This window comes from Harpia harpyja, chromosome 4 (genome assembly GCF_026419915.1).
Source record: "Harpia harpyja isolate bHarHar1 chromosome 4, bHarHar1 primary haplotype, whole genome shotgun sequence".
NCBI classification, from domain to species: domain Eukaryota; kingdom Metazoa; phylum Chordata; class Aves; order Accipitriformes; family Accipitridae; genus Harpia; species Harpia harpyja.
This window is the reverse complement of record NC_068943.1, coordinates 66,975,191-66,997,555: the sequence shown is the minus strand read 5'-3', so window position 1 is coordinate 66,997,555 and position 22,365 is coordinate 66,975,191. Positions and strand designations below refer to the sequence as shown.

Sequence of the window (22,365 nt, the reverse complement as noted above, 5' to 3'; positions counted from 1 at the left end):
TGTTTATTCTGCACTGTGTTATACCATTTTCATAGGAAGTCATGGATAAAACACATCACCTGTCCCCATTTCCATAGTCGAGGCTAATGTGAAATGCAGCTTTGCGAATCAAACCCTAAAACTTTAAAGGCAGCTGATGTCTTTGAGTAGGATCTATTCAGACCCCACAGCTGAATGACAGGAATAAACTCTCTTCACGTCCAAGTCCCTCGCTCCCCGTCACCCTGCATTTCAAAGCAGGTAAGATGCTGGAAGACGGGTTTCCCGGAGGCGATCCCGCCCTCCGCCCGACGGGGCGGACAGCTCTCCGGTTTGCCGGGCAGCGCCTCTGCGGGCGCTACTTGCGGAGGGCAGCGGCGGGGGCAGAGGCCCCCCTCGCCCCCCCCCAAGCCGTCCCCATCGCGCTCAGGGGCTGGGACCCCGCGGCTCCGGGATGCGCTCCTCTCCTCCGCGCAAGACCCACCTCGGCGTCTCGGGGCTGGGGCGAGGGCACAAGCGCTCCCAGGCAGGAGGAGAGGCGGGGCGGCTCCTCCCAGCACCAGGTATAAATCGCGGCTGCGGAGTAAGGAGCGGGATCGCTCGGCGCCTCGCCGCCGGCTCCGGCTCCGCCGCCCGCAGCCGCGGGGCGAGCAGCACCGGCGCCGCTGGACAGCGCCGGCGGCAGCGCGGCCCCGGCCCCCGGCCCCCGGCCCCGGCGGGGCGGGCGCGGCGGGGTAGGGGGGCGGCCGGACCGCGCCTCCGCGGCGGCGGCGGAGCCCCGAAGGCGGTCCCGGGGGCGAGGGCAGGCTGCCGTCCTGATGGCGGTCGCTGCCCCCGAGGCTCCGGATCTCGCCCTCCTGCCCGCCCGGGAGAGGGCTTGTCCGAAGAGCCGAAAGGGAGCGGCACAGGCTTTTTCTTATCTGCCGCCCCCCCCCCCCCCCCCCCCCCGCGCCGGCGGGCAGTGCTTCCTCTGCATTTCTTAGGGGAGAAAACTCGGCAGAGCAAAAGGGGGAAGAAGGGGGAGAAAGTTGGTTGACTGGCAGAGGGGTGAAGCTTTCCAGTGGCTCCCACTGCGCTTTGCACTAGAGACCGTCAGTCTGCCCGAAGCTGGAGGATGGAGACAGAGCTGCCGCCCGAGCTCACGGCAATGCCCCTCGGGGGGAACGGGAGCACCCACCTGGTGCCAGACACAGCCCCGCTGCCCTCGGGGCGGGGCACGGCCATGTTCACCGTCCGCTGCGTGATCCCTTCGCTTTACCTGCTCATCATCACTGTGGGCTTGCTGGGCAACATCACCCTCATGAAGATCTTCATCTCCAACAGTGCCATGAGGAGTGTGCCCAACATCTTCATCTCCAGCCTCGCTGCCGGTGATCTGCTGCTGCTAGTGACCTGTGTGCCTGTGGATGCCTCCCGGTATTTCTCCGAGGAGTGGCTTTTCGGGGAGGTGGGCTGCAAGCTCATCCCTGCCATCCAGCTCACGTCCGTTGGTGTTTCTGTCTTCACCCTCACTGCCCTCAGTGCCGACAGGTAGGAAAGCTGGGCTGCCCCTTCTCAGCTCTCTGCAGCTTGGGCTAAGGCTAGCCGGAGCTGGCATGAAAGGTAAAGCACCTCTGTGATATGGTGTCCCTGGTTTGCAATCCTCTCATTCCAACTCATGAGGTGCCTATGCTTCTCCTTCTCTCACTGACTGATGGCAAGTTGTGCTGACTTAAGTTAGAGGGTTTCTGGAAGCGGGTGCGCCTGGGCCTCCAGCTTTCAGGGTGCTGGCTGCAAGAACTGGGTTTAGTCCTGTCTTCTGCACCTCTGGGATGGTCCTGTAACAGCCCATTTATTGAAATCCTATTCATTAGAGGAAGGTTTTAGATGCTAAATATGACCCATGCCAAGCCACAGTGGTATGTCAACAGGCAATGAGCAGCTTAAAGCAAGTCAAGCACAGAGGTATTTTTAATTGATTTGTTTCTTTCTGCCAAGAAAGTGTGTGTGTGTATTTGTGCCCTGGTAGAAGAGCAGGTTACCAGAGGTGACTGCCAGAACTAGTTCAGCCTCTGGGAATTTGGAGGCACCAAAATGTTCTGTTGTAATTGTCAGTTTTAAACTTTTGTTCAAACTATTCGTTTTGGCTTCTTCTGAACCTATAGAAAAGAAAAAAAAAAAAAAGAAAAAATAGAAAATCCCCCAAACAAACTAGGAAGTAACAATTCCATCTCCATTACTTGTCAAATTAGGAAGAAACAAAGAACTGGACCCCAACTTTTTCCTCCCAATTACTATAAATGGGTAATTAAGGGATTTATAGCAACTGGGTGGCTGTTGGACTGTGCTTCAGGCTCTGAAAGACAAAATCTTGCAGTGTAATTGGCAACCTTAAATTAAATGAAATTATCATTCTTCCCTTATCTAAGCAACTTTTTTTTATTTATTTTTTTTTTTTTTGTAGCCAGAAATGAAAGTGTTTAATTCCTTCTCCATAGGAATTAGCCCATTGTCCTTTGCTGGAGTTTAAGCCAAACCAATGCATTACATTGGTGCATGATGTAAAGGCTTGAGTTTAGTAATGTATCTTCATACTTACAGTAATGCTTCTTTAAAACTTTTAATCCTTTTTTATAGAGTATAAGTGTAATTTATTTCTTTTTTTTAGCCAATTTAGTAAATTGTTTGATTCCACTTGAGGGTAGTCTTCAGCGGCCATCAACTTCAGTGGTGTTTGAATCAGGACCTAAAATACATGTGTATAAAAACTTTGTAACTTATGAAAATGGATTATATTTTTGAAGAAGAGCTCACAAAGCATACCTTAAAGTGAACACCTCTAACTTGCTGATTACCTCAGTTAAAAACTATGTCAAACCTGTCCTTGGAGAGCCAAGCAAACCTTGCAGTTTTCTTTCTGCTCTATTTCCACTGTTTAGAAGTATGATTGTGGTATCTTATTTGAAAAGGGAAGAAGTTATTTGCAGACGAGGTCATGTCTCTAGTGAAGTATAATGTGAGGGAATGCTGGTGGTTTAATGTTTAAGGATTCATTCATTTACTTTTTATATAGCTTTGGAGCATTCATTGTTTTCTTTTTCCATATAATTTTATATCCTTTTAATATCAGTAAAGATTTAAGAAGTAATAATGCTGAGTCTGTTTACACTGAATGCATTTAGAATTACACATCCTAGAAAACAGCTGCAGATGTTGTGCTGTGACCATATAAGCTTGTAATAAATTCCTCCAGCATTTTGGACTCCACAGTATATGCAAATATCAGAAATGGTTATACTAAGAATTTAGCAACTCTGTTTCTTTAACCTCTGCAGTTACATTTTCAGTTACTGAGATCAAACCCCATTTCTTCTTCAGCCAGAAGAGCAGCCACTGACTTCAGAGACCAGTGTCTTGTCTCCTAGGGTCCAAGTCATCTTCGGGTGAAGCTGGCTGGACTCTCAGTGGAGTCTGGGCTGGACTCAGGTCCACTCTTTTGTACGACACTTGTGTTGAACTAAAGGGGAGGCACTGGTGTGGAGGGGTTTTTGTCACACTAATTTGTAGCCAGATCCTAATGTGTGTCATCTTGACTAGATCAGTTATGGGTAATTATGTTGGCAGGTCAGGAGTGGTGGCAGCATCCCGCACCTAAGAGGTGCTGAGGAGGCGAGGCCTGGCTGAGGGAAGTGTTTTCTCCAGGTAAGCAAATCTTGCATCGGCTGTTAGCAGTTTGGAAGCAGTGGTGTCACTAAAAAGGCTCCATTATAATCTGGTACGTATTTGGTCTGGTATACAATGTCTTCTCAGTGACCCCTTCTTTCACAGATAATGCTCAAAATACATTTTAATATATGATCATTAAAGCCTTTCCTGCTTTTTACTCCCTGTTAGCACAGGACTGTATAGAACTCCAGACATTGATTACACTAAGGAACAGGTTTAGAAATATTTAGAGCTCTTTACAGTGTGCCTGTGTGAATTAGGATAAGGGAGGTCATCTTGGTTTCCACAGTGTAATTAGCACTTATTGTTTCTGTGGAAATTCTGCATGGCAAATTACATGTATGTGATACACTTGACAACAACAGCTATAAAAGCAATAAACTCTGAATGATTATTACCTACAAACTGAAACTATAAGGAAGAAAAAGTAGTATTCATTGCATATGTATCTTTTCCAAAGTTGCTTTATTTCATAACACTTTTTGTCACAGAAGTCCGTCTCAGCATCACTAGTGCTTTCAGTGTGACAGACATGCACCTTCTATCTGGAAGCTCATTATTTAGTACTGAGATTATTTGTGGTTTGGATTTTTTTTTGTTTGGTTGGGGTTTTTTTTGTTGTTGTTTGTTTTTTGGGTTTTTTTTGTTTTGGTTTTGGTGGTTTTTTTTTTTTGTGTGTGTGTGTACAAATACGATGTGTAATTTGTAACAGTGCTTCCCAGACTTCCCTGGAGCACACTTGCAGGTTGAAATTGGCAGCACACAGCAGATCTGCCCAAAGTTGCCCATCCCCATCCCAGGAGTAGCAGCTGGTCCCACTAAACAGCCCTTCTCACCCTTGAGCTCCGGCTGCCAGGTGTGGGTGGTGGTGCCCTGCTCCAGACCTACACGTTTTGGGGCAGAGGGGGGTGGGAGGTCAGCAACAGTGGTGGGGCTGGTGGCAGCAGAGGCAATGCGGTGGTGGCACTGGTGGTGTGGCATGTTGGCATCAGAGGAGGGTGCGATCTCCTGCTCCTCTGGGGTGCAGAAGGCAGCACAGGAGCAGTGCTGCTGAGGCAGCCATCCACTCTCGCTGCCATGCAGGAGATGTGCGGGGACAGCACCCCTGCCCCTCATGGCCATTGCTCCTATTGATTTTCCTCTATTGCAGAGGAACCAGATGACCTCTAGAAACTGTAATATTTCTCTGGTTTAAAAAACCAAGAAAAAAACAGAGGGTGGATTACAGAAAGAGAAAACCTAATAATTACAGTGGATGACAAATGAAAAAAGGAAGGGGGCTGAGGGATGAAATTGTACAAAACAAAAAAAAAAAAGAGGGAACTAAGGGGGCCATAGGGCAGAACAGCCCCAATAGCACTCAGCACACCCTGAAAGTGCCCACAGAGCTGGTGAGTAATGGCCAGGAGTGCACTTCCTAGAGGTGTAGTGGGACAAGGAATTAAAAATGGGTTCCCTGTTGAGCTTGCTTCTACAGGGGCCATGGACTACAGTTTTGGCCAGGGCTAATGGATGTCGATGAGAAAGTCCCAGGACTTGGTGTCGTCTTGGATAAGGGGGGTAAAAATAAAGAGGTGAGAGGAGAAGAGTTGCCAGAGGGACTGTGGCATGGCACACATGAAGAAAAGGTGTGCCCGCGTCTCCTCACTGCAAAAAGGACAGAAGCCAGGGATGAACCTGACTTGAACTATGCCTGACTTGAACCATTCCGTGAACTTGTTCACTGCTTCAGGGAGTGTTTTTCCAATTTATGTCCATGGTGGGCCATGCAGCTAGCTCAGAATGCAAACTGAGCCCACGCGGCTCCTCACCCTCTTCTTAGGGTGAGAGATCTTGCCATTTTGTGCCTGGGAAGCAATCTAGGGTAAGGAAGTGGAGCGCAAGTATGGAAAGGTGTTTCCAAGATGCTTTTCAGAGCTAGAGGTCTGGATGATGCATAAACCTTGGTGTGGAGAGGTGGCTGGAAAAGCTCAGGGGCCAGCAGATTGAGTGCTACAGTGTGCATCTCTGGCCATCACTGCATTATTGTGTATGCTGATGAAAAGCAATTGTACCCACAAGATGCCAAGAGACCTGAGGTGAATAGACTTTGAAGGAATAAATATCAGCCCCTTAAAACAGCTATAGATTTGTCCCACATAGTCTTTCCTTTTCTCTTTGGCTGTCATTTATGCCTCATTGTTTATGTGCTCTGTAAAAATAGGATTAAATTTAATTCCGCTACTTTTTCTACATTGAATTTTCTTTCTAATGAAGGGTTTAAATGTGTTAGCTCAAACACAGTCCTGCTGCACTCTAATGAAGACAGTGAAGCTGAACAGTGGAGCAACTCGCCCTACTGAAATTGAAATAGCATCTTCTTTGTATTCTTCCTAAAAAGTGTGACAGAAGGACACCTCTGATGAGACAAATACTTGATTAACCAGGTAACAGAGTTATTTTTCATCACTACCATGACTCCTTTCCTATATCTTAGTAACAAAGGAGTTTGAAAATTTAAATTCATATTTAAATAACTAAATACAGTGCCTGACTGAGGTGCTTAAAATGTGTTCTATAGATTTGCATAGCTAAACTATTTGATCCTTTTTTTGTTTTATTTCTTTATTTATTTGCTTTAAATTTGGAAGAATGCAATCTGTATTTTTAAAAGTGTAAAAAGACTCGAAAATGTTTTGTGCAAGTTTAATATCTATGTGCTGACTTCTGACTACAACTGATAACAAGAACCATTCTGGCTCAGTTTGCACATCTACCATCTCCTACTTTTGGGGGGACTCAGGAAATGTTTTGAAGACATTCACAAGTGTGAAAAGGTGCCCTAGTAACTACTTTAGGATTTTTCGTTAGTAAAATCACCCTTAATAAAAAATTTTTTATTTACTCTTCTTCAGAATTTATTTGGAGTTTCTTCTTTTGTTATGTCAGGTGCTGATTCAGGCTGAAATGTAGTGATTGGAGGCCTCTCAAATCCTCATTTCTTATTACATGTAGTGGAGCAGGTGAAGCAGGAAAGTGGACGTGATTTCCTTTTGAGCTCTAATAGCTCATATTCAGGGACTACAGAGCCTTTACAAGGAAAGTAGTATTAAATGACATCTTGAAAATTACTTATAATTAACCAAAGAATAAAGAAAAAATAATCAAAGGTAAAATAAAAGATGATCTGTATAAGAGAAAAACAATGCCTTGACTGCATATAGTAGATGGGAAAATAAAATTATATGGACCCAGTAGAACTGTGAAATCTATAAGTATATATCTTAGAAAGCCTAACATGTGAGGTAAATGTATTGAATGAATGACTTACTGAAGTACATTAAAAGAAATGATGGTCCAGATGTTTCTCTCACTGTAGGCTGTAGCAGTATGGCTATAATTATGCAATAACAGGCAAAGCAAAAGAAATTTAAGAGACGTTGGGCAAGCTTTGTCTCTCACATTTTTTTCAGCTCGCCCTTTAGTTTATATGTGCAAACTTGACTCAAAATAAAGCTTGCCAGAACACCTTTGATGAAACTGTGACGTATTTTGTCAAGTTAAACAGTGAAGCCTGTCCTCACCTGTACCCACCCCGAAATGTTCTAGTTCATTTTTATCCATTCCATACAGCTAAAAGGAATATGATGGAAAATATTCCAGAAAGAAAAAAAGGATGGCAACCATTCCCCCCAAAAAAAAAGCAGAGGGCATTTTATATCTGGAGTAGATTAAGGAGCTACCTACTCTGGGGTAAGTTTGTCCAAGTCAGGCAATTCAAATCAGCTGTTGGAGAAGTTCCTCTTATGACTATCTTTACACAGCTGAAAATGATTTCTCAGCAAATTATATTTTCCTCCCAAGTTAGGGAATTTTTTCCTCAAACTTCATGCAGACACATGCATCTGTTAAACTCCTACCTTTCTGCGTGTCCCGTGTGTGCTCTTCGACTCATACAGAAACAGCTTAGTCCTGAGGATGGCAAAGTGAGAGACGACTGTGGTGTTTATCCTAGTCAGTGATCAATGCACCACCTGTGTTGTGCATTGCACAATCAAAGCCAGCTTTGCTTTGATTAATGCAAATGCCAGGGTCTGATAACATTGCGTAGGCTGCAACCTAAAACCAGAGGAACTGTTACAAAACCATTGCTCCTGTTTCCTCTTTCTTTGATCAGTTCGGTAAAAGCCTGTGCCTGTGACAGAAAAAACAGCTGCTAAACAGCAGATCCAGCTGAACTCTTACCAAGCAGACCTGAACATAAATCTCCATACATTTATTTTATTTGTTTGCCTCTCCCCATAACATGGTACACAATTCTCTTACATATTACATTGCAACAGGTTTATCCAAATTGGACTGTTGGAATCCTCAAGTCTGCATTTAGCAGGTCCTCAGAAATTATGTCAAAGATCAAATATGCTATACCAATGCTTTCTCTAGGGAAAAAATTTCACGTGTTTTCTGTGATGATAAATTTGTTAGAGAATAAATAATAAATATCTTCTCTATATGGGCAGAGTGACGAAACTCTCAAATATCCTTCCCGAAAGGGATAATTTCATTGAATCCTCATTCTAAATAGTTTGATTATAGAAGAACTGGTGTATTTCTCATGTGGGTTTTGCTGCAGAACCATTCTTCCAGACTATATATTCCTGGTGCTAAATTCTTTTTGTGTTTTTACATGTACTAATGAAACAAAGCATATGCAGTCACAATCCCTAGGTCTAAACATGTACCTCCACTAGTAACTTCTAAATCCATGCTGAGACTCAACCCAATTTGACAGTGTAATTACAAATAGCAAGTAAGTTGTTACAAGTTCACAAAATTTGTGGAAGGTAAGAGGAAACTTACTTTGGTGTCCTTTGAAGAGAAGTGTGTTTTGGAATTAACTTGACACAACTTCTCAGATGTCAGAGAAAATAACCAAGAGACAAACAGTCCATACGAACCTTGGCATAATTGCATCTGCTGCATGTAGATTTAATCATGTATTTCCAGCTTTGTATGAGCATATTTACAAACAAAATTGTGGTGTGTGTATGAACATGAGAGAAATGGATTATTCTGGTATGTTGTCATTCTCTCTGGTATGATTCTGTTTTGTCCTTCACATGACTATCCCAAATATTGTTTCATTTTTTTCCAACTACTTTTCACAATATTTTTTTAAACATAGTGTCATGTTTGTGCTTTGGCTCCAAGTTTGTTTGATTCATTGTATTTTAAGGATTGCTATATTAAGTTTTTCCTCTGTGATTTTTTAATGTTCCTTTTTTTTACCATGGTGTGTACTTGTTTTTCCCATCTAGACTGATTTCAGTGCAAACTAAGAACAGAAGTTGCAAATGAAATTGAACTGGAAACAAGTTTAAAAGTGATGGAGTGGAGCCTTCTAGGTGATAATACTGGAGCAAATAAATGAAGTTGAGGCTTTTTGGATTTAGAAATTAGAGATTTGGGGTCTAGATTCTCAAATGGTAAAATCTAAGTCTGTTCCAGATACATTAATAGAGGTTTGGTTATTTAATTCTTCCTGGCTTGTAACATTTCTAAAAATCATCTGACCATGTAATGTTCTCCTCAATAGTTATGTTATCATCTGCCATGGCATGTACTATTGCTAATTCATCAAGGAAATGGGAGGAATTGTTCTGCAACAGCAACAATTTTATAAAGGTAAACTGGCACTCAGCATATTTTACACTTGGGATTTCTGCTTCCAGGCACTTTAGTTCCTGTAACTGACATTTTTATTGACCTTCTGCTCCAGCACTGATGATTTTATGAGATCTTCTTCATTCAAGTATGTTTGGATATAATTTCTGGGAGATACTCAGTAAGCATATGGTGGATATGCAGAGAAACATGCATCTCTGTCTCAGCGATCTAAAGGCAGGGGTATCAACGGGATGTGTGGATCAAGCCCATTTGGGGAAATGTTTCTCTTTCCTCAAACTCCTTTGACCCTTCAAGATTCAGAATATAAACTTTGAAAGAATAGGACATGGTTAGTTATGTTTTTCTAAGATTTTTTTTCTTACAACAGGATTATAGTGAGGAAGAAGTAATATGACTAAATGGAGAGCCGAGCACTAGGGGACAAAGCCAAACAGTACATAAGCTTGTCTAGGCTACACATTGCATTGCCTAACCTCTAACCTAGGTGTTGACTTTCACCTTCTCCTTTCCACCTCTCCTGACCAGAATCCAAAATCCAGAATTCCAAATTAGTGTTGGAATGAGGGAAATGCTCCAGCAAGGCAATAAAAGCCAAGAGAATACATGTGCTCAGCTGCCTTGTAATTCCCAGTGGGAGATGTTACATCCAGGGGTTTGTATGATGCAGCCTGCTAAGAATAAGGTTCTCTCCTCATTAATGAAATGTTAATTTTGAGCCACTGTCTAGCAGACCTGGGCCATGACTCCTGGACACCCTGGCTGAATGAATGCTCCATTTTATTCTTGGAGAAGCAGGTACTGGACCTGCCTTTGCCTGGCTGTTTTGTGAAGGCTGATGACTTCAGTGTGCTCCAGCCATTACTTAAATACAACTTTGAGATCAGGCTCCTCAGCTTTGCTGTGCTTAGTTTCAGGGTCCTAATGAAGCTTAGATGCAAACAGAGTAGGTCTGATCAGGGGAGCTCCCGGCATGCACAGCAGGGGAAATACAGCTACTTGCTTAATTTAAAAGTCAGGAAAGAAGGGACACAGCAGGCCGAGGTAGGCCAGCCATTGCACGAGGCTTCTGGTATTCTTGGGACCAGGCACCTGAAAGTGTGTGTTTTTTTGCTATGTACATAACGTTCATATGCCCATATATATGTGTATATATTTAAAAAAAAAGAATATATATATATATATATGCACAAAAACATATTAAACAGTGCCAAAACATAGGTCTGAGCACTGAAAGTCAACCACTTGTCAAACTGTTGTTAGAGCAGTCCATGGTATGGTTTTGACCTGGGTCAATCAATATTCTCCTGAGCAATTTCTAGGCATGATTCAGGATTAAACAGAAGCCCAGGGGCCATTACCAACAGAAGTGTAAACTGCCTATTTTGTTTGGAAATGGTGGTCTCGTATTAGGACATGAAAGAGTTTAATGGAATGGTCATGGGTGTCCAGCCAATGCTACTTTGCCTCCAGGCCAAAGAATGGAATAGAGAAGTAGAACTTAAAAGCCAGATTGCAGGCAGTTAGCTAGCATTGCAAGATTTGTACGAGCTTGTAGGAAATATAGTTAGCTAATGTGAGGTGAATGGTGAGAGAAAGAAGCAGCAAGAGAAGAAAAATGAAGAGGAAAGAGAAAATTTCTTCTCTGAAACACTGGGTGAACAGGACAGGTAATGTATTTCATGGGGGGGAAAAAAACATCCTGAGAAACTTATGTTTTAATTCTTTTTGTGGTGGAGAAATCATCATTCAAAAGACCAAATTAGACTTTTTTGTTGAAGCATTATTGATAGTTGTTGGCTCAATGGAGCATATTTCTATAGAGTGGAAAACTTTTTGCACTTAGGAAAATCTTAGGATTTTCTCCCTGAGGAGCACAGAACACATGCCATTGACATTCATTTTAATTGTGTTTACATATGGTCTGCTAGGCTTCATTTCAAATACTGTTCATTATGTTCAGCTATCAGACCTCTGAGACGCTTATTCCTGGTGAATGCAATTCTCTGCACTTAAGAGAGAAGAACAGCACAAAAATATTGGGACTAACTATAAAAAAAAAAATCAAGAAATCTACTTTAAATTGCAAGAATTTATAAGAATGAAATAGAATAAATGTGAATCTCAGACTGTTTGTGTGTTGTGAAAGAAATTCCCACAACACTGGACATCAGATGATTCCACATTGTTCTCAGCTAGATAAATTGTTCTTCTCTTAATGATTCAACTGGAGTTGAGTCAACAGAACTGCCCATACAAGGAAAAGGGATTTGGTCCCATCCAAAATTTCATTCTACTTTAGTAGAGTGGACTACAACTGGACACGATAATTAGTATTTTTAACAATTATTGACCATGTTTCCTATTCAGGTGTATTTATATTGTTTTATATTGTTAGGCTAAATGCTGTCTTTTTGTCTTTGAAATCTTCATGCAATGGCACAGTAAAATGCTAACATATAAATGTTTTTGATAAATGGCTGTAGTTTGCAGGAAATGCAGTGCTATGACACAGCAACATCACTTAAAACAGAAGCTTTATAATAAGGCCAATGATACCAATCCTTCCAGCTCCAGGATTAAAATGCAAATTATATCAAAGTAGTATGGATCTGCCCTGCCTGAATTAGGTCTCTGCTTGGTTTATGACACTTCATTATTATATTTATTTATTTATTTGCATTGTGATGGCATGTAGGAAACTAGGTGATAAATTAGGGTCCTATTTGTGGTAGATGCTATATGAGCAGGAACAAGAAGAAAGTCCTTGACCTGACGGGTTTTTAATAGAGACAACAGAAGACACAGAAACAAAAGGGCAAGGAGGTATTGAGGCAATTCTGGTTAGAATGGTAGGCTGTAATCATAGTCCAGTGGCTGCCTAAGTATTGTCTTGTTGTTTTTGTTTTTCTTTTTAACTTGTTTTTGAAGGTCATCACAACAAAGTACTCTAGAAAAAGAGGTAACACTGCAATGGAGGGACAGCTTACAACTAATCATGGAGCAGCTTCTTTTGAAATCAAGTGTGTGGGAGGGGAATAGCATTTTGGATGCAGCAGAGACAGGTATAGAGCTTTCCATTCTAATTGGGAGCTGAGAAATACCGTTATGAAGGCCTATGAAAACAAAGATGGCGAGAAGTAGAGAAACTGTACTGGAGTTTAGAAGGTAGCAACATGTTATAACTCTGGAGGAAGAGGATATTCCTTTTTTCATCAATTTTTTGGGTTGTGTAGAAGGGAGGAAATTGTTTTATAATGAAAATACACTATACAAACAAAACCAATCTGCAGAATGGACAAGTTTGTCCTTGTGTCTGTTGGCAGAAACCACAGCTCCAAAAAAAGAAAACTTATAAAGTATTTCCTAAGTTGGGGTGCCTTTGTCAGCAGTGATAATTATAGAGGATGTGGGAAGACAGAATTTACATGAAGGCTTTTAATTAAAAGCAAATGCATATTTGTAATTATTTCCTGAACTTCATGGCAACCTATAATTTTCTTTTTTCATCCAGGAAGTAAAGGAAAACATGGATTTGGCTTACTAATTTGACTAAATAATTTGCACCCTTCCTCTGATTTACCAGTGTTGTTTTATTGATAGAAAATATGCACTTTGTAATTTGAATGGCTGGGGATATGTTTTAGCCTTACACTGGTTTTATACAAAGGAAGAGGGTGGGTCTTCATTTCGGGAACACTTCTAATTTCACTCAGTTCACATTCGATTTTTTCTGTGACCTGTGTCTTTCTTCTCTATATCTTTTCAGAGATATAAACAAGATGACAGATTTCGTAAAGCACTTAGTGCCTTTTCCTTCCCATTGACACTGAGTACTGTGCAGGGCTGAGTCCTAGGAAGAAGAGTGCCATCTTGTAGTCAGCTGAAGGAGCAAGTAGAATTTTGATAGGATTAAAGAAGAAGTTTTCTGGGCTGAATCCAGCTGTTTTTGTGAAAAAGGGCACTCTGCTCCAGTGCCTTCCAAGTCAGTCGTAGCTCAGGGGAAAGCATGGTATTTGCTGGAACAGCAATATATGCCAAGGCACAAATATATGCCACATCTTCTGCTAATGTAAAGGCTTCTGAAAAGGTCTCCCATTTAGATATTAACCAGATGAAATGCTGCTAAAACAATTGATTGTGACATGGTCATTGTCTTAGATCATAGGTCTGTGGTCAAAACAGTTTGAACCACTGCAATGGGAAAAGAGAGGAAAAAAAAATATCTGTAGTACAAAACATGATTTTTATCCAGTGTCCTCCCTACCTCCCCTAGTCTCCAAAACAGCTCTTCCCCAACAATGTAAAGTTTTAAAGAAATGAGCAGATGCAAGGACTTGATGTCACCTCAGTTGAATGAAATGAAATAGGTCTGTCTTTATGTAATGAAATCAAGGCAGACAGCAATAGGAAGCAAATTATTGAATAATAAGCTCACAGTTTGTGCTGGGGAGCATTCACGCTTTGTGCAGAAGCTTCTATCTTTCCTATGGCAGTATAAAGGATTTCTTTACACCTTGGTGTCCAGGCAGTTTCTCACTGAGTGTTAGAAGAAATGGTAAATATAAGTTAACAGAGACAGTTTACCGAGTTTTATTTTCTACTCCATGATATGGGTGAAGACACAGTAAAAATCCTCTCTCTGAATTCAGAGAAGATATGAACATAAGTAGCCATTATTTTTAATTATTTAGTGATAAGACAATTTATCACAGTCCTGAGAAAGAGGACTTCAAGGAACATTTTGACTCAAATATTCTCTGAAGGAAAAGTTTGCTAGGGTACCAAGACAGTGCTCTGCTCCAGACATTTTCATGGCATAGCCAATTGCACTGTTGGTTGCCAGCAAACTCACAAGTTGCTGCTTGGGGGTATAGCTTTTACCCGCAGTTCCTCAAACATCTGCTCAAGGTGTTGAGGGGCTCTGAAGTACCTGTCAGGACCTGCAAATCAGTCATAAAGGGTATTTGGGATCACAACTCCATTTCTCAGCATTCCCTTCAGCAACTGTGTTATCTTTAGCCAAAACCTAGCCCTTGGTATGTATTTAGACACCTGTTCATACCCATCCATATTTGTATTTGTATATGCATGTGTATGTATCTACATGCATGGATCAGGAGTTTTATCAGCAAGTAGACATCTAAGTTACAGTTCTTTTCACTCTCAGCTCATTGTATAGCTAACAGAGAAAAATAAACACCTCAGAGGGTGATTTAATACACCTAAAATCTGAATCACTCTTTGAAAGTACATCTCCACTGACTAGAAAGACCTTAGGATGAATAAAATTATGTACCTGGAGTATGAATCTCTCCTGACTTCCTTCTTCCTGTTAAACTTTTCCTTAGATATTAAACAAAAATCATTTTTCCATTTCTCAAAACTTGTGCAATTTCAGAAAAAAAACCCCATCCCAAATCAAATCAAAACTAGAAACAAAAAATTGAATCCACACAAAACCCCCCAACCTTCCAAATTATCACAGCTTAGGCAAACTGAAATGCTTTGTTTAATGTTCAGTTTTTAATAAAAACATCAAAATATAATTTACTTACATTTTGAAAAAAACCCTTTTCAAAATAAGTTAAAAATCTAAACAAAACATTATGGTATCCTTGAAATATTTTTCTCAAAGTATATTTGGCCTTTTAAAACTGACCTTTTATTGTGGAAAGTTTTACTTTTTTTCACCTCCTGCAACATTTTTTTTTTTTTCATAAAAGAATTCCTGACCAGAGTTTACTTTTATTAATTTATTTTACTTTGCTGTAGTGTGATATTTCCATTCTCTGCAAGGCTTCCTGTTTTCATTGTAATGTTTATGAAATTATCAATTCTGCAACGGTTTATATGTAATCATATATTATGAGACAGTTTCCCAAAACGCGGTATAGAGCAGCAGCTTCCAACTATCGATGTGGAAATGTCTACTTTATTTAAGAGTTTAATACTTCTGCACAGGCCGTTGGGAGACATTCCTGCCTGACTTTATGAAGATGTGTATATTCCAGGCGTTACAGTCAGGACAGTATATCTGTGTGTAGAAAGGCGCTGGGGTGGAAAGGCAAGAGCCACCACAGCAGCGGTTGTTGCTGGTCTAGCAAGAGGTGGTTAATGCTGATTATTGCCCTGTGCTCCTGGGGGGCCTGGTGGAGTCTGAGAGTGGGAAAGCCGTGGTGGTGGTGGGCAGGGGGGAGTCCTGGGCTGCGGGAGCCGAGGAAGGAAGCAAACTCTAGTGTGCATGAGTTGGTACAAGAGTGAGGTGGAAGTATGGAGGTAGGATGTGTATCTGGGGATTTGCTGCGGGGATTTGGAGAAAGAAAGAGTAGAGCCATGGCTGCTTCTGTGCTTTCACCAGGCTGGCACAGAATGGGCACCTACAGCCACAGGTTGTACCCAGGGCTCCTTTTGCCACCTCTAATGGCTATATATACAGATGAAGCTAGAGATTTAGAGAATACAAATTTAAGAAAGGTTACAAACCCCTTGACATTTCAAATAAGAACAAAATATGACATTTTAATCAAAGGTATGAAGTGGCCTTATGCATCACGTTGAATTTGAAAAGATACCTTTTGATTTGCATCTGCATTTTGATCAATTTCAGGTACAAAGCAATTGTAAATCCCATGGACATCCAGACCTCCAGTGCAGTGTTATGGACCTGTCTTAAAGCCATTGCCATCTGGGTAATCTCCATGCTCCTAGCAGTTCCTGAAGCAGTGTTCTCTGAACTGGCCCACATCAATGACACGGATAATGCCACTTTCACAGCATGCATACCATACCCCATGACGGACGACATGCACCCGAAGATCCATTCTGTGCTGATTTTCCTTGTGTATTTCCTTATCCCTCTTGCCATCATTAGTATCTACTACTATCATATTGCAAAGAGCTTAATAAAAAGTGCTCACAACATCCCTGGAGAATACAGTGAGCATTGCAAAAGGCAGGTAAGCAATTTGCTTTTTACATCCCAAAGAAAGATTTGTGTGCTGTATACACTTATAAATCAAGGTACAGGGACTGTAACATCCAAATTGTTGGATTTCGCAGAGGATTAGTTCAGTTTCCACAGGCATGAACTAAGCTGAGGATTATCTGAAAAATCTTGTTTTCACAATTACTCAGTATTAAGCCCAGTATGTAAATGAATACGAGCAAGGAAAAATATAAATTCAACGCCATCAATGCGTATTCCTATCAAGAAATGGGATTGGTATATGTGTCTGTAAGTGTTGTTACTGTAACTGTTACTTGTGGTCTTACTGAGGAACAACATTTTTGTAGTTAATTCTAGTGGCTTCACCTGTCCCTATAGGCAGCTATCTTGGGAAGAAATCTTACATGAGCTTTTTGAGAATTCTCCCTGTTTTATTTGTGCTTCGAGATGAAAAAACTGACATAGGCAGGGAAATTTTTTCTTAGGGGATCTAAGGTTCTTCTCAGACCAAGGAGTGCTGAAAACATGAACTCAGAGAATTAACTGATTCTTTTTTGGCTTTCTCAGTAGATCTTTCTTGGATACAATCATGAACTCACACTTTTCTAATACCCTTTCTATTATAGATGCTATCAAACTTTTAGTATAGGTTCTGTATACCTTTGAGACAAAGCATTTTAAAATACTGGACAAAGCCATTTTCCCTGTAAAGGCACAGGAAGCAATAAGATAGCAACAGGCTGTTCATTAGCAGGAACATTTACATATACAAACAACAGCTTTTGCGGTGAAAGTGCCTCAACCACTTTGCACAAGCATTAGTATTGATAGAGTAAAATACTTATGCTCATCAAAACAATTTGGAAGGGTTTCGTCTGCCAATATTTTAGAAAATACTTTTATACTCACTGAAATATCCTTGCATAAATAGCATGCACATGTTCTTTTAAAAAGAAAGACCACATTCCCTCATGTCCTTTTTGCTCAGCATTTCATTTCTAGTCTAGCCTGTTTCTTGTCAAAAATGCATACATATTAGCACTTCGTGTATTATTTTCCTGTGAAATATAGAGAGCCTTTTGGCTGAACCCTCAGGATGGAAACAATATTTAATTTATATCACATTTCTGAACCCACATGTATTTTCAAAGTAAGAACGTATTTTTTTCATTCTACTTAGTTTTTTTCTTTTTGTTAATCTATGAGGCTCAGAAGAATGGAAAATTCCAGTGTACTTACATATGTCCCAGCAAGAGGAAGTATATTCAGATTATTGCTATCAACTCACATTTCTTTAGGCCATAGCACAAAAGTGTAATATTCACACTATGGCTCTGCACCTTTTAGTCTGCCTTTGCAATCTGTCTGAGTGCAAATCCTACCAAATTGGAATGTTAGTTTTCCCCTCTTTTGTGAATTCCCCACTGGTTTTGGTTTAGATAGAGCCAAGAAAACTACTTACAGATTTATTTCACAGATTTTGAAACCCTGTTAGAATAAATTCACTTGATTTTTTTCAGAAAATTGAGCAAAGCCAGAAAACTTTCCTGCCTTTACAAAACTTTGGTACCTGACACACATAATAAATCTTTTGGGAGGAATATGTAGAACATTTGTGCCTCCCTTTGGTGCCTTCTACCTGGCCAGTTTCTCTCCCTCTCTCAGTTTGGAACCACTCTGTAGCCTCAGACTTTTCAGCCACTCTCAATATCTACATGGTAATCCATTATACTTTAGCACTGCAATTAAGGTACATTTCTTTCATGTCATTACTGAAGATTAACTGAACCTTTCACTTTAACCCTGGCATTAAGATGCTTCAGACTGTGCAATGCAGTTTCGGTGGTTTGTCTAGGAGAGAGGTGTGCAAGCTGAGGCATTTTGGGCAAAATAATGGGGTGTAAGTACCATTGTATAGCTAACACCCTAGCAATGTCTCTACATTTCACTCACAATGTCTCTAGATTTCAAAGTCAACAATTTCTAAATAGCTTTCTAACTAAAGCTAAGTTTCAAGCCAAGCACTGAGATCTCATTAGAAAAGGCAATGTTTCATGACATCCTTTGGTGTGTGCTTTCGGGCTAAAAGCCAACGTTTACTTGGGTCATGAATCAGTCTTGCTGCATATGTCACATAGAAAGAGCAACCTTCTGTAACTGCAAACAGCTAGGATCTTTCACTGAAAGTAAACTGAAAGTGGGAAAGGAAAGTAAATGAGATAGAAAAAGTAGTTCAGCCCCTGAAGGAAGCATTTTTACTGGCCTTACTTATGATAGTTGTTAAAGCTAATATAAAGCAAAATGCTATATGTTTTAAGTAAATCTGTTATATGGAGTAGTTCTGTTTGTTGTTGCTCATCTGGATTCTCTTCACCTTTTTAGATGGAAACTCGGAAACGTCTGGCAAAAATTGTTCTAGTTTTTGTTGGCTTCTTTGCTATCTGCTGGTTTCCTAACCACGTGCTATACATGTACCGATCTTTTAATTACAATGAGATTGATCCATCGACAGGACATATGGTTGTTACCTTAGTGGCCCGAGTGCTAAGCTTCTGCAACTCTTGTGTCAACCCATTTGCACTGTATTTTCTCAGTGAGAGTTTTAGAAGGCATTTCAACAACCAGCTTCGCTGCAGGAGGAAAGCTCAGCAAGAGAGATCTGCCAGCTACTTGCGCAACTCTTCTGCCATTCAAATGACTTCCCTGAAAAGCAATACCAGGAACGCAGTGACTAGCATGACACAACTGAATGGGCACAACTTGAAACAAGATGTGTCATTATGATTTAATAGGTGTAGGTTTTGACCATGGAACAAATTTGAACTTTTTCTTCGCAGTTTGTAACTCACTTTTGGCTCTCATATGTTTAGACCGTCCGAGTCCCCAGAACAGAGGATCTGTTAAAGTCTGGCCGAGGTTATTTCACACCTAGTCTTTCTTTTAGATAGAAGTGGAGAGTATGTTTTATTGAGAAAACAAAACTGACTGGCTTCATATTGTACTTTAAAGTAGCTGCTAATACATGTTTAACATATAAGAAAGCAAAACAATAGTGTGAATATTAGTATAGCTGATCTAATATTGCTTTAAAAAGTATAGATTTTCTGATCTGAAAAATATGTATTTTTAACTGAATATTGATCCAGGCTTATGTCTTACTCTAATAGATTTTGCATGGTTTTAGCTGTGCTGTTGTACAAGCATTGTTTATTAAGACTGGTGGGCATTTTTTGACCAATTAAGGAGCAATTGCAATGCATAGATTCTAGTTTCAGATAAAAAAATATTCAAGTATCGAGTGCCAGATCTTTACCTCATTTAAATCCGCCTTGGTTTTTCACTTTGGCAGACATACATGATGAGAATTTACTTTTTGGGGCTTCTGTCTGCTGTTGAGGTCAGAAGTTTATCTGCTACAATTACATTCTTTTTGTGATTAACCTCTCAAAAGAAAAATATGTGCAATGTGCAGGTTTTCTAGAACTCAGTGTCTGAAAGCGCATTTCTCTGATTTGTTAAGTCTGTAACTTCATTGGTTTAGAGTATCTACATGCTTTATATTTGCTACTACTAACTGATCCTGCTGATACCAGTACACAGCTAAGGACACTAAGTGTAATGGGATGGCTGAACATTCAAAGAGGTAAAGTTCTGAGTGGTTTTTTTTCAGACAGGGTCTGTGGCAAGGCTCCATACAGCTCAGAGCAGTCTCAGAGTGCAGAACCCAGGTTACTACTGACAAAACCAAACTGAAGGATGCCCTGCAGGAACACGCCTAACATACTCTGATCACTAATGATCATCCAGCCCATGGGACCAGACATGTTCTAGTCTGAAATAACCCCCAAGTGATGAAACATGGGTAGCTGGCATTGGTTGCTCAGTACCAGCTGTTTGCTGTCTTGATCTACTCTTCTTGCACATACTGTTTACCAGTCTAAACAAAACCTAAGTACTGTTGAAAATCTCAGGTTTAAAAGATAGTGTTTCTTTTCCTGAAGGCCCTTGTGCAGAAATAGTCAATGCATTTCTGAAAATCCTAGTTGGGCTGCCTAAAAGAAGGATTTTTCAAATGTTTTTTATGAGTGACCCCAGTGCCATAGACAGTCTAGAGGTCTTTGTCAGTATTCCAAGGAGGACATTTTCAACGTACATGGTCAGTGCAGAGCTAGGATTAAAAAAGCAGGGAATGGCGGGTGAGGCTGTAGTTACCAATTACCATCCTGCCCAGAATAAATTTGCTAGGAGGGCTTAGGGCTCTTACTTTTCATTCACACTCCTCTGCTGGGGATACCTTCTTATGCAAGGCTTGCAAAGCTGCCCTTCAGACCACAAGAAAGCAAGCAGTTCAGCTTTAAAACACCTCTCTTTTTTGACTCTTTTTTTTTCTTTTTTAAAATCAGTTACATGTCAACACAGGTAGTCAAATAGACACAATGACTGAAGCTTGTTGCTGCAAAAACCCATGTAAGGCTACCCATATAAAAGTTTCTAACCTGTCTCAGGGCTGCACCAGCTCTTGCTGAGAGAGCTGATGGGGTCAGAGCTGATTCCCCCCTTATATGGCTGCATGCTGTCAGACTAATAACCATTCCGCAAGCCAGGTGAGAGGTTAGCTGGGGCAGGGTCTGTTTCAGGTCTGAGCTCCAGAGAGGAGATTCTCACAATGTCCTTGTTAGAAGGGGCAGTAATGGCAGACAACGGCACCTTGTGGAAGCAGTTTGTTATGGCCAGTTCATGAGACAAATGTAATTTTAAATAGCTTTTTCTTTCAAATGGGGTGGAACTGCTCCAACACAGATCTGTCTCTGTCACAACACTGTAGGCTGTACTTCTGCAGTGAATTCTCTAAGGTGAATAGTAGAAAGTACATTAGAAATTCAGATTGGGTTTCAGAATTAGTTGCTAGTCTTATAATTTCAAAAGCTGAAGTGCTAATGCAGTGTAGCAGCTTACAGTTCTTTTTGTCCTTATGAATGCGCTTGCTGTTATTTAGTTCTATTTGTAACTCTGTGGAACCAGCTGAAGTTCAAAATTTCTTTCCCAATTCCCCTACCTTCAAGGCTAGTTATACCCCTACCTCAATTTTTAAAGCAACAAGAAGGTATAGGTATATTGATGTAATCTGTAAATGATTTTAGCTAATTGCCTGAAAAAAAATCCCCAATTGTTAGCACTCAACAGGGAAAGTAACAGATTGAAGGTCTGAATGTCAACCAGTGTGGTCCAGCTGGTGAGACCTATAGTATGTAATGTGGTTAAAGTCGTGTGCAGCATTCAAATGAGAAAACTTATGAAGTTCAGTGTAGACCAGCTCCATACTGCCTGCCCTAGCCATACTGCCTGCCCCATGGCTTCAGTGGCTCCTTGGAAGACTTTACACGAAGGAACAGATTGACATGAACTTGTAAATCTGTCTGTAATTGTTCAGGAAATTATCACCCATAACCGCCTAACACTGCCTCATCCTCCTTTTTTCTCCATTTCACCTCTTCTGTCTCTCCATGCCTTAATTCCGTGTGAGCCCACATGTTCTCATAACTCCTCTTTAATTTTATGCCAGTAATTCTTCCTGGATGCCAGCCAGAGTTTTGGATTCCTCTCTTCTGATCCATCTTGAATCATTTTCACTCACAGATATTTTACACCCACAAAACACAAAAGCTTAAAGTCTTCCTTTCTCAATTCTCGATGGCGATCATTGACTGTGATCAAGTTTCCCTTTTATTTCTGCACTTTTTTTCTGGTTCCCTGCTTCTCATTTTGTTTGGCAATCTCTCTACACAGCATAACATTTCATAGGACTTCTAAATCCATTGTGTTTTTTATTTCCTGAAGGCATTTGTCTGATGTGGACATTACCAGATGATACAGGTACCCTACTGGAAAAATAATAATCTAATTTATAGTAGATTTGATGCTTGTGTTTGATTCATACTCTTCACTCAATGTCTTAAATTGCTGTGTGTGGTATGGACAACACGAGTCTGCCTTCTGGCAGAACTGCAAGCTACAGCCTGTTCTTTTTTGCTGTGCTGGGAAGGTATTCCCGGGTAGACTGTAACTGC

At 40.8% G+C, this 22,365-nt stretch overlaps 1 protein-coding gene across 1 annotated transcript; it reads left to right on the top strand.

The window, feature by feature from the left end:
• Window positions 1-1,030: 1,030 nt before the first annotated feature.
• Window positions 1,031-19,930, top strand: NMBR (neuromedin B receptor). Its single transcript, XM_052784535.1, has 3 exons — window positions 1,031-1,509; window positions 15,959-16,307; window positions 18,680-19,930. The coding sequence occupies exons 1-3, from the start codon at window positions 1,094-1,096 to the stop codon at window positions 19,079-19,081; spliced, it is 1,167 nt and encodes a 388-aa protein (XP_052640495.1). The 5' UTR covers window positions 1,031-1,093; the 3' UTR covers window positions 19,082-19,930.
• The last annotated feature ends 2,435 nt before the right edge of the window (window positions 19,931-22,365 follow it).

What these genes read in the sequence shown, in the direction of transcription:
- NMBR (XM_052784535.1), top strand. Translation starts at nt 1,094, where the DNA reads ATGGAGACAGAGCTGCCGCCCGAGCTCACGGCAATGCCCCTCGGGGGG. An exon ending in ACTGCCCTCAGTGCCGACAG is followed by an intron (nt 1,510 to 15,958) that starts GTAGGAAAGCTG and finishes GATCAATTTCAG; the next exon opens with GTACAAAGCAATTGTAAATC. An exon ending in GTGAGCATTGCAAAAGGCAG is followed by an intron (nt 16,308 to 18,679) that starts GTAAGCAATTTG and finishes TCACCTTTTTAG; the next exon opens with ATGGAAACTCGGAAACGTCT.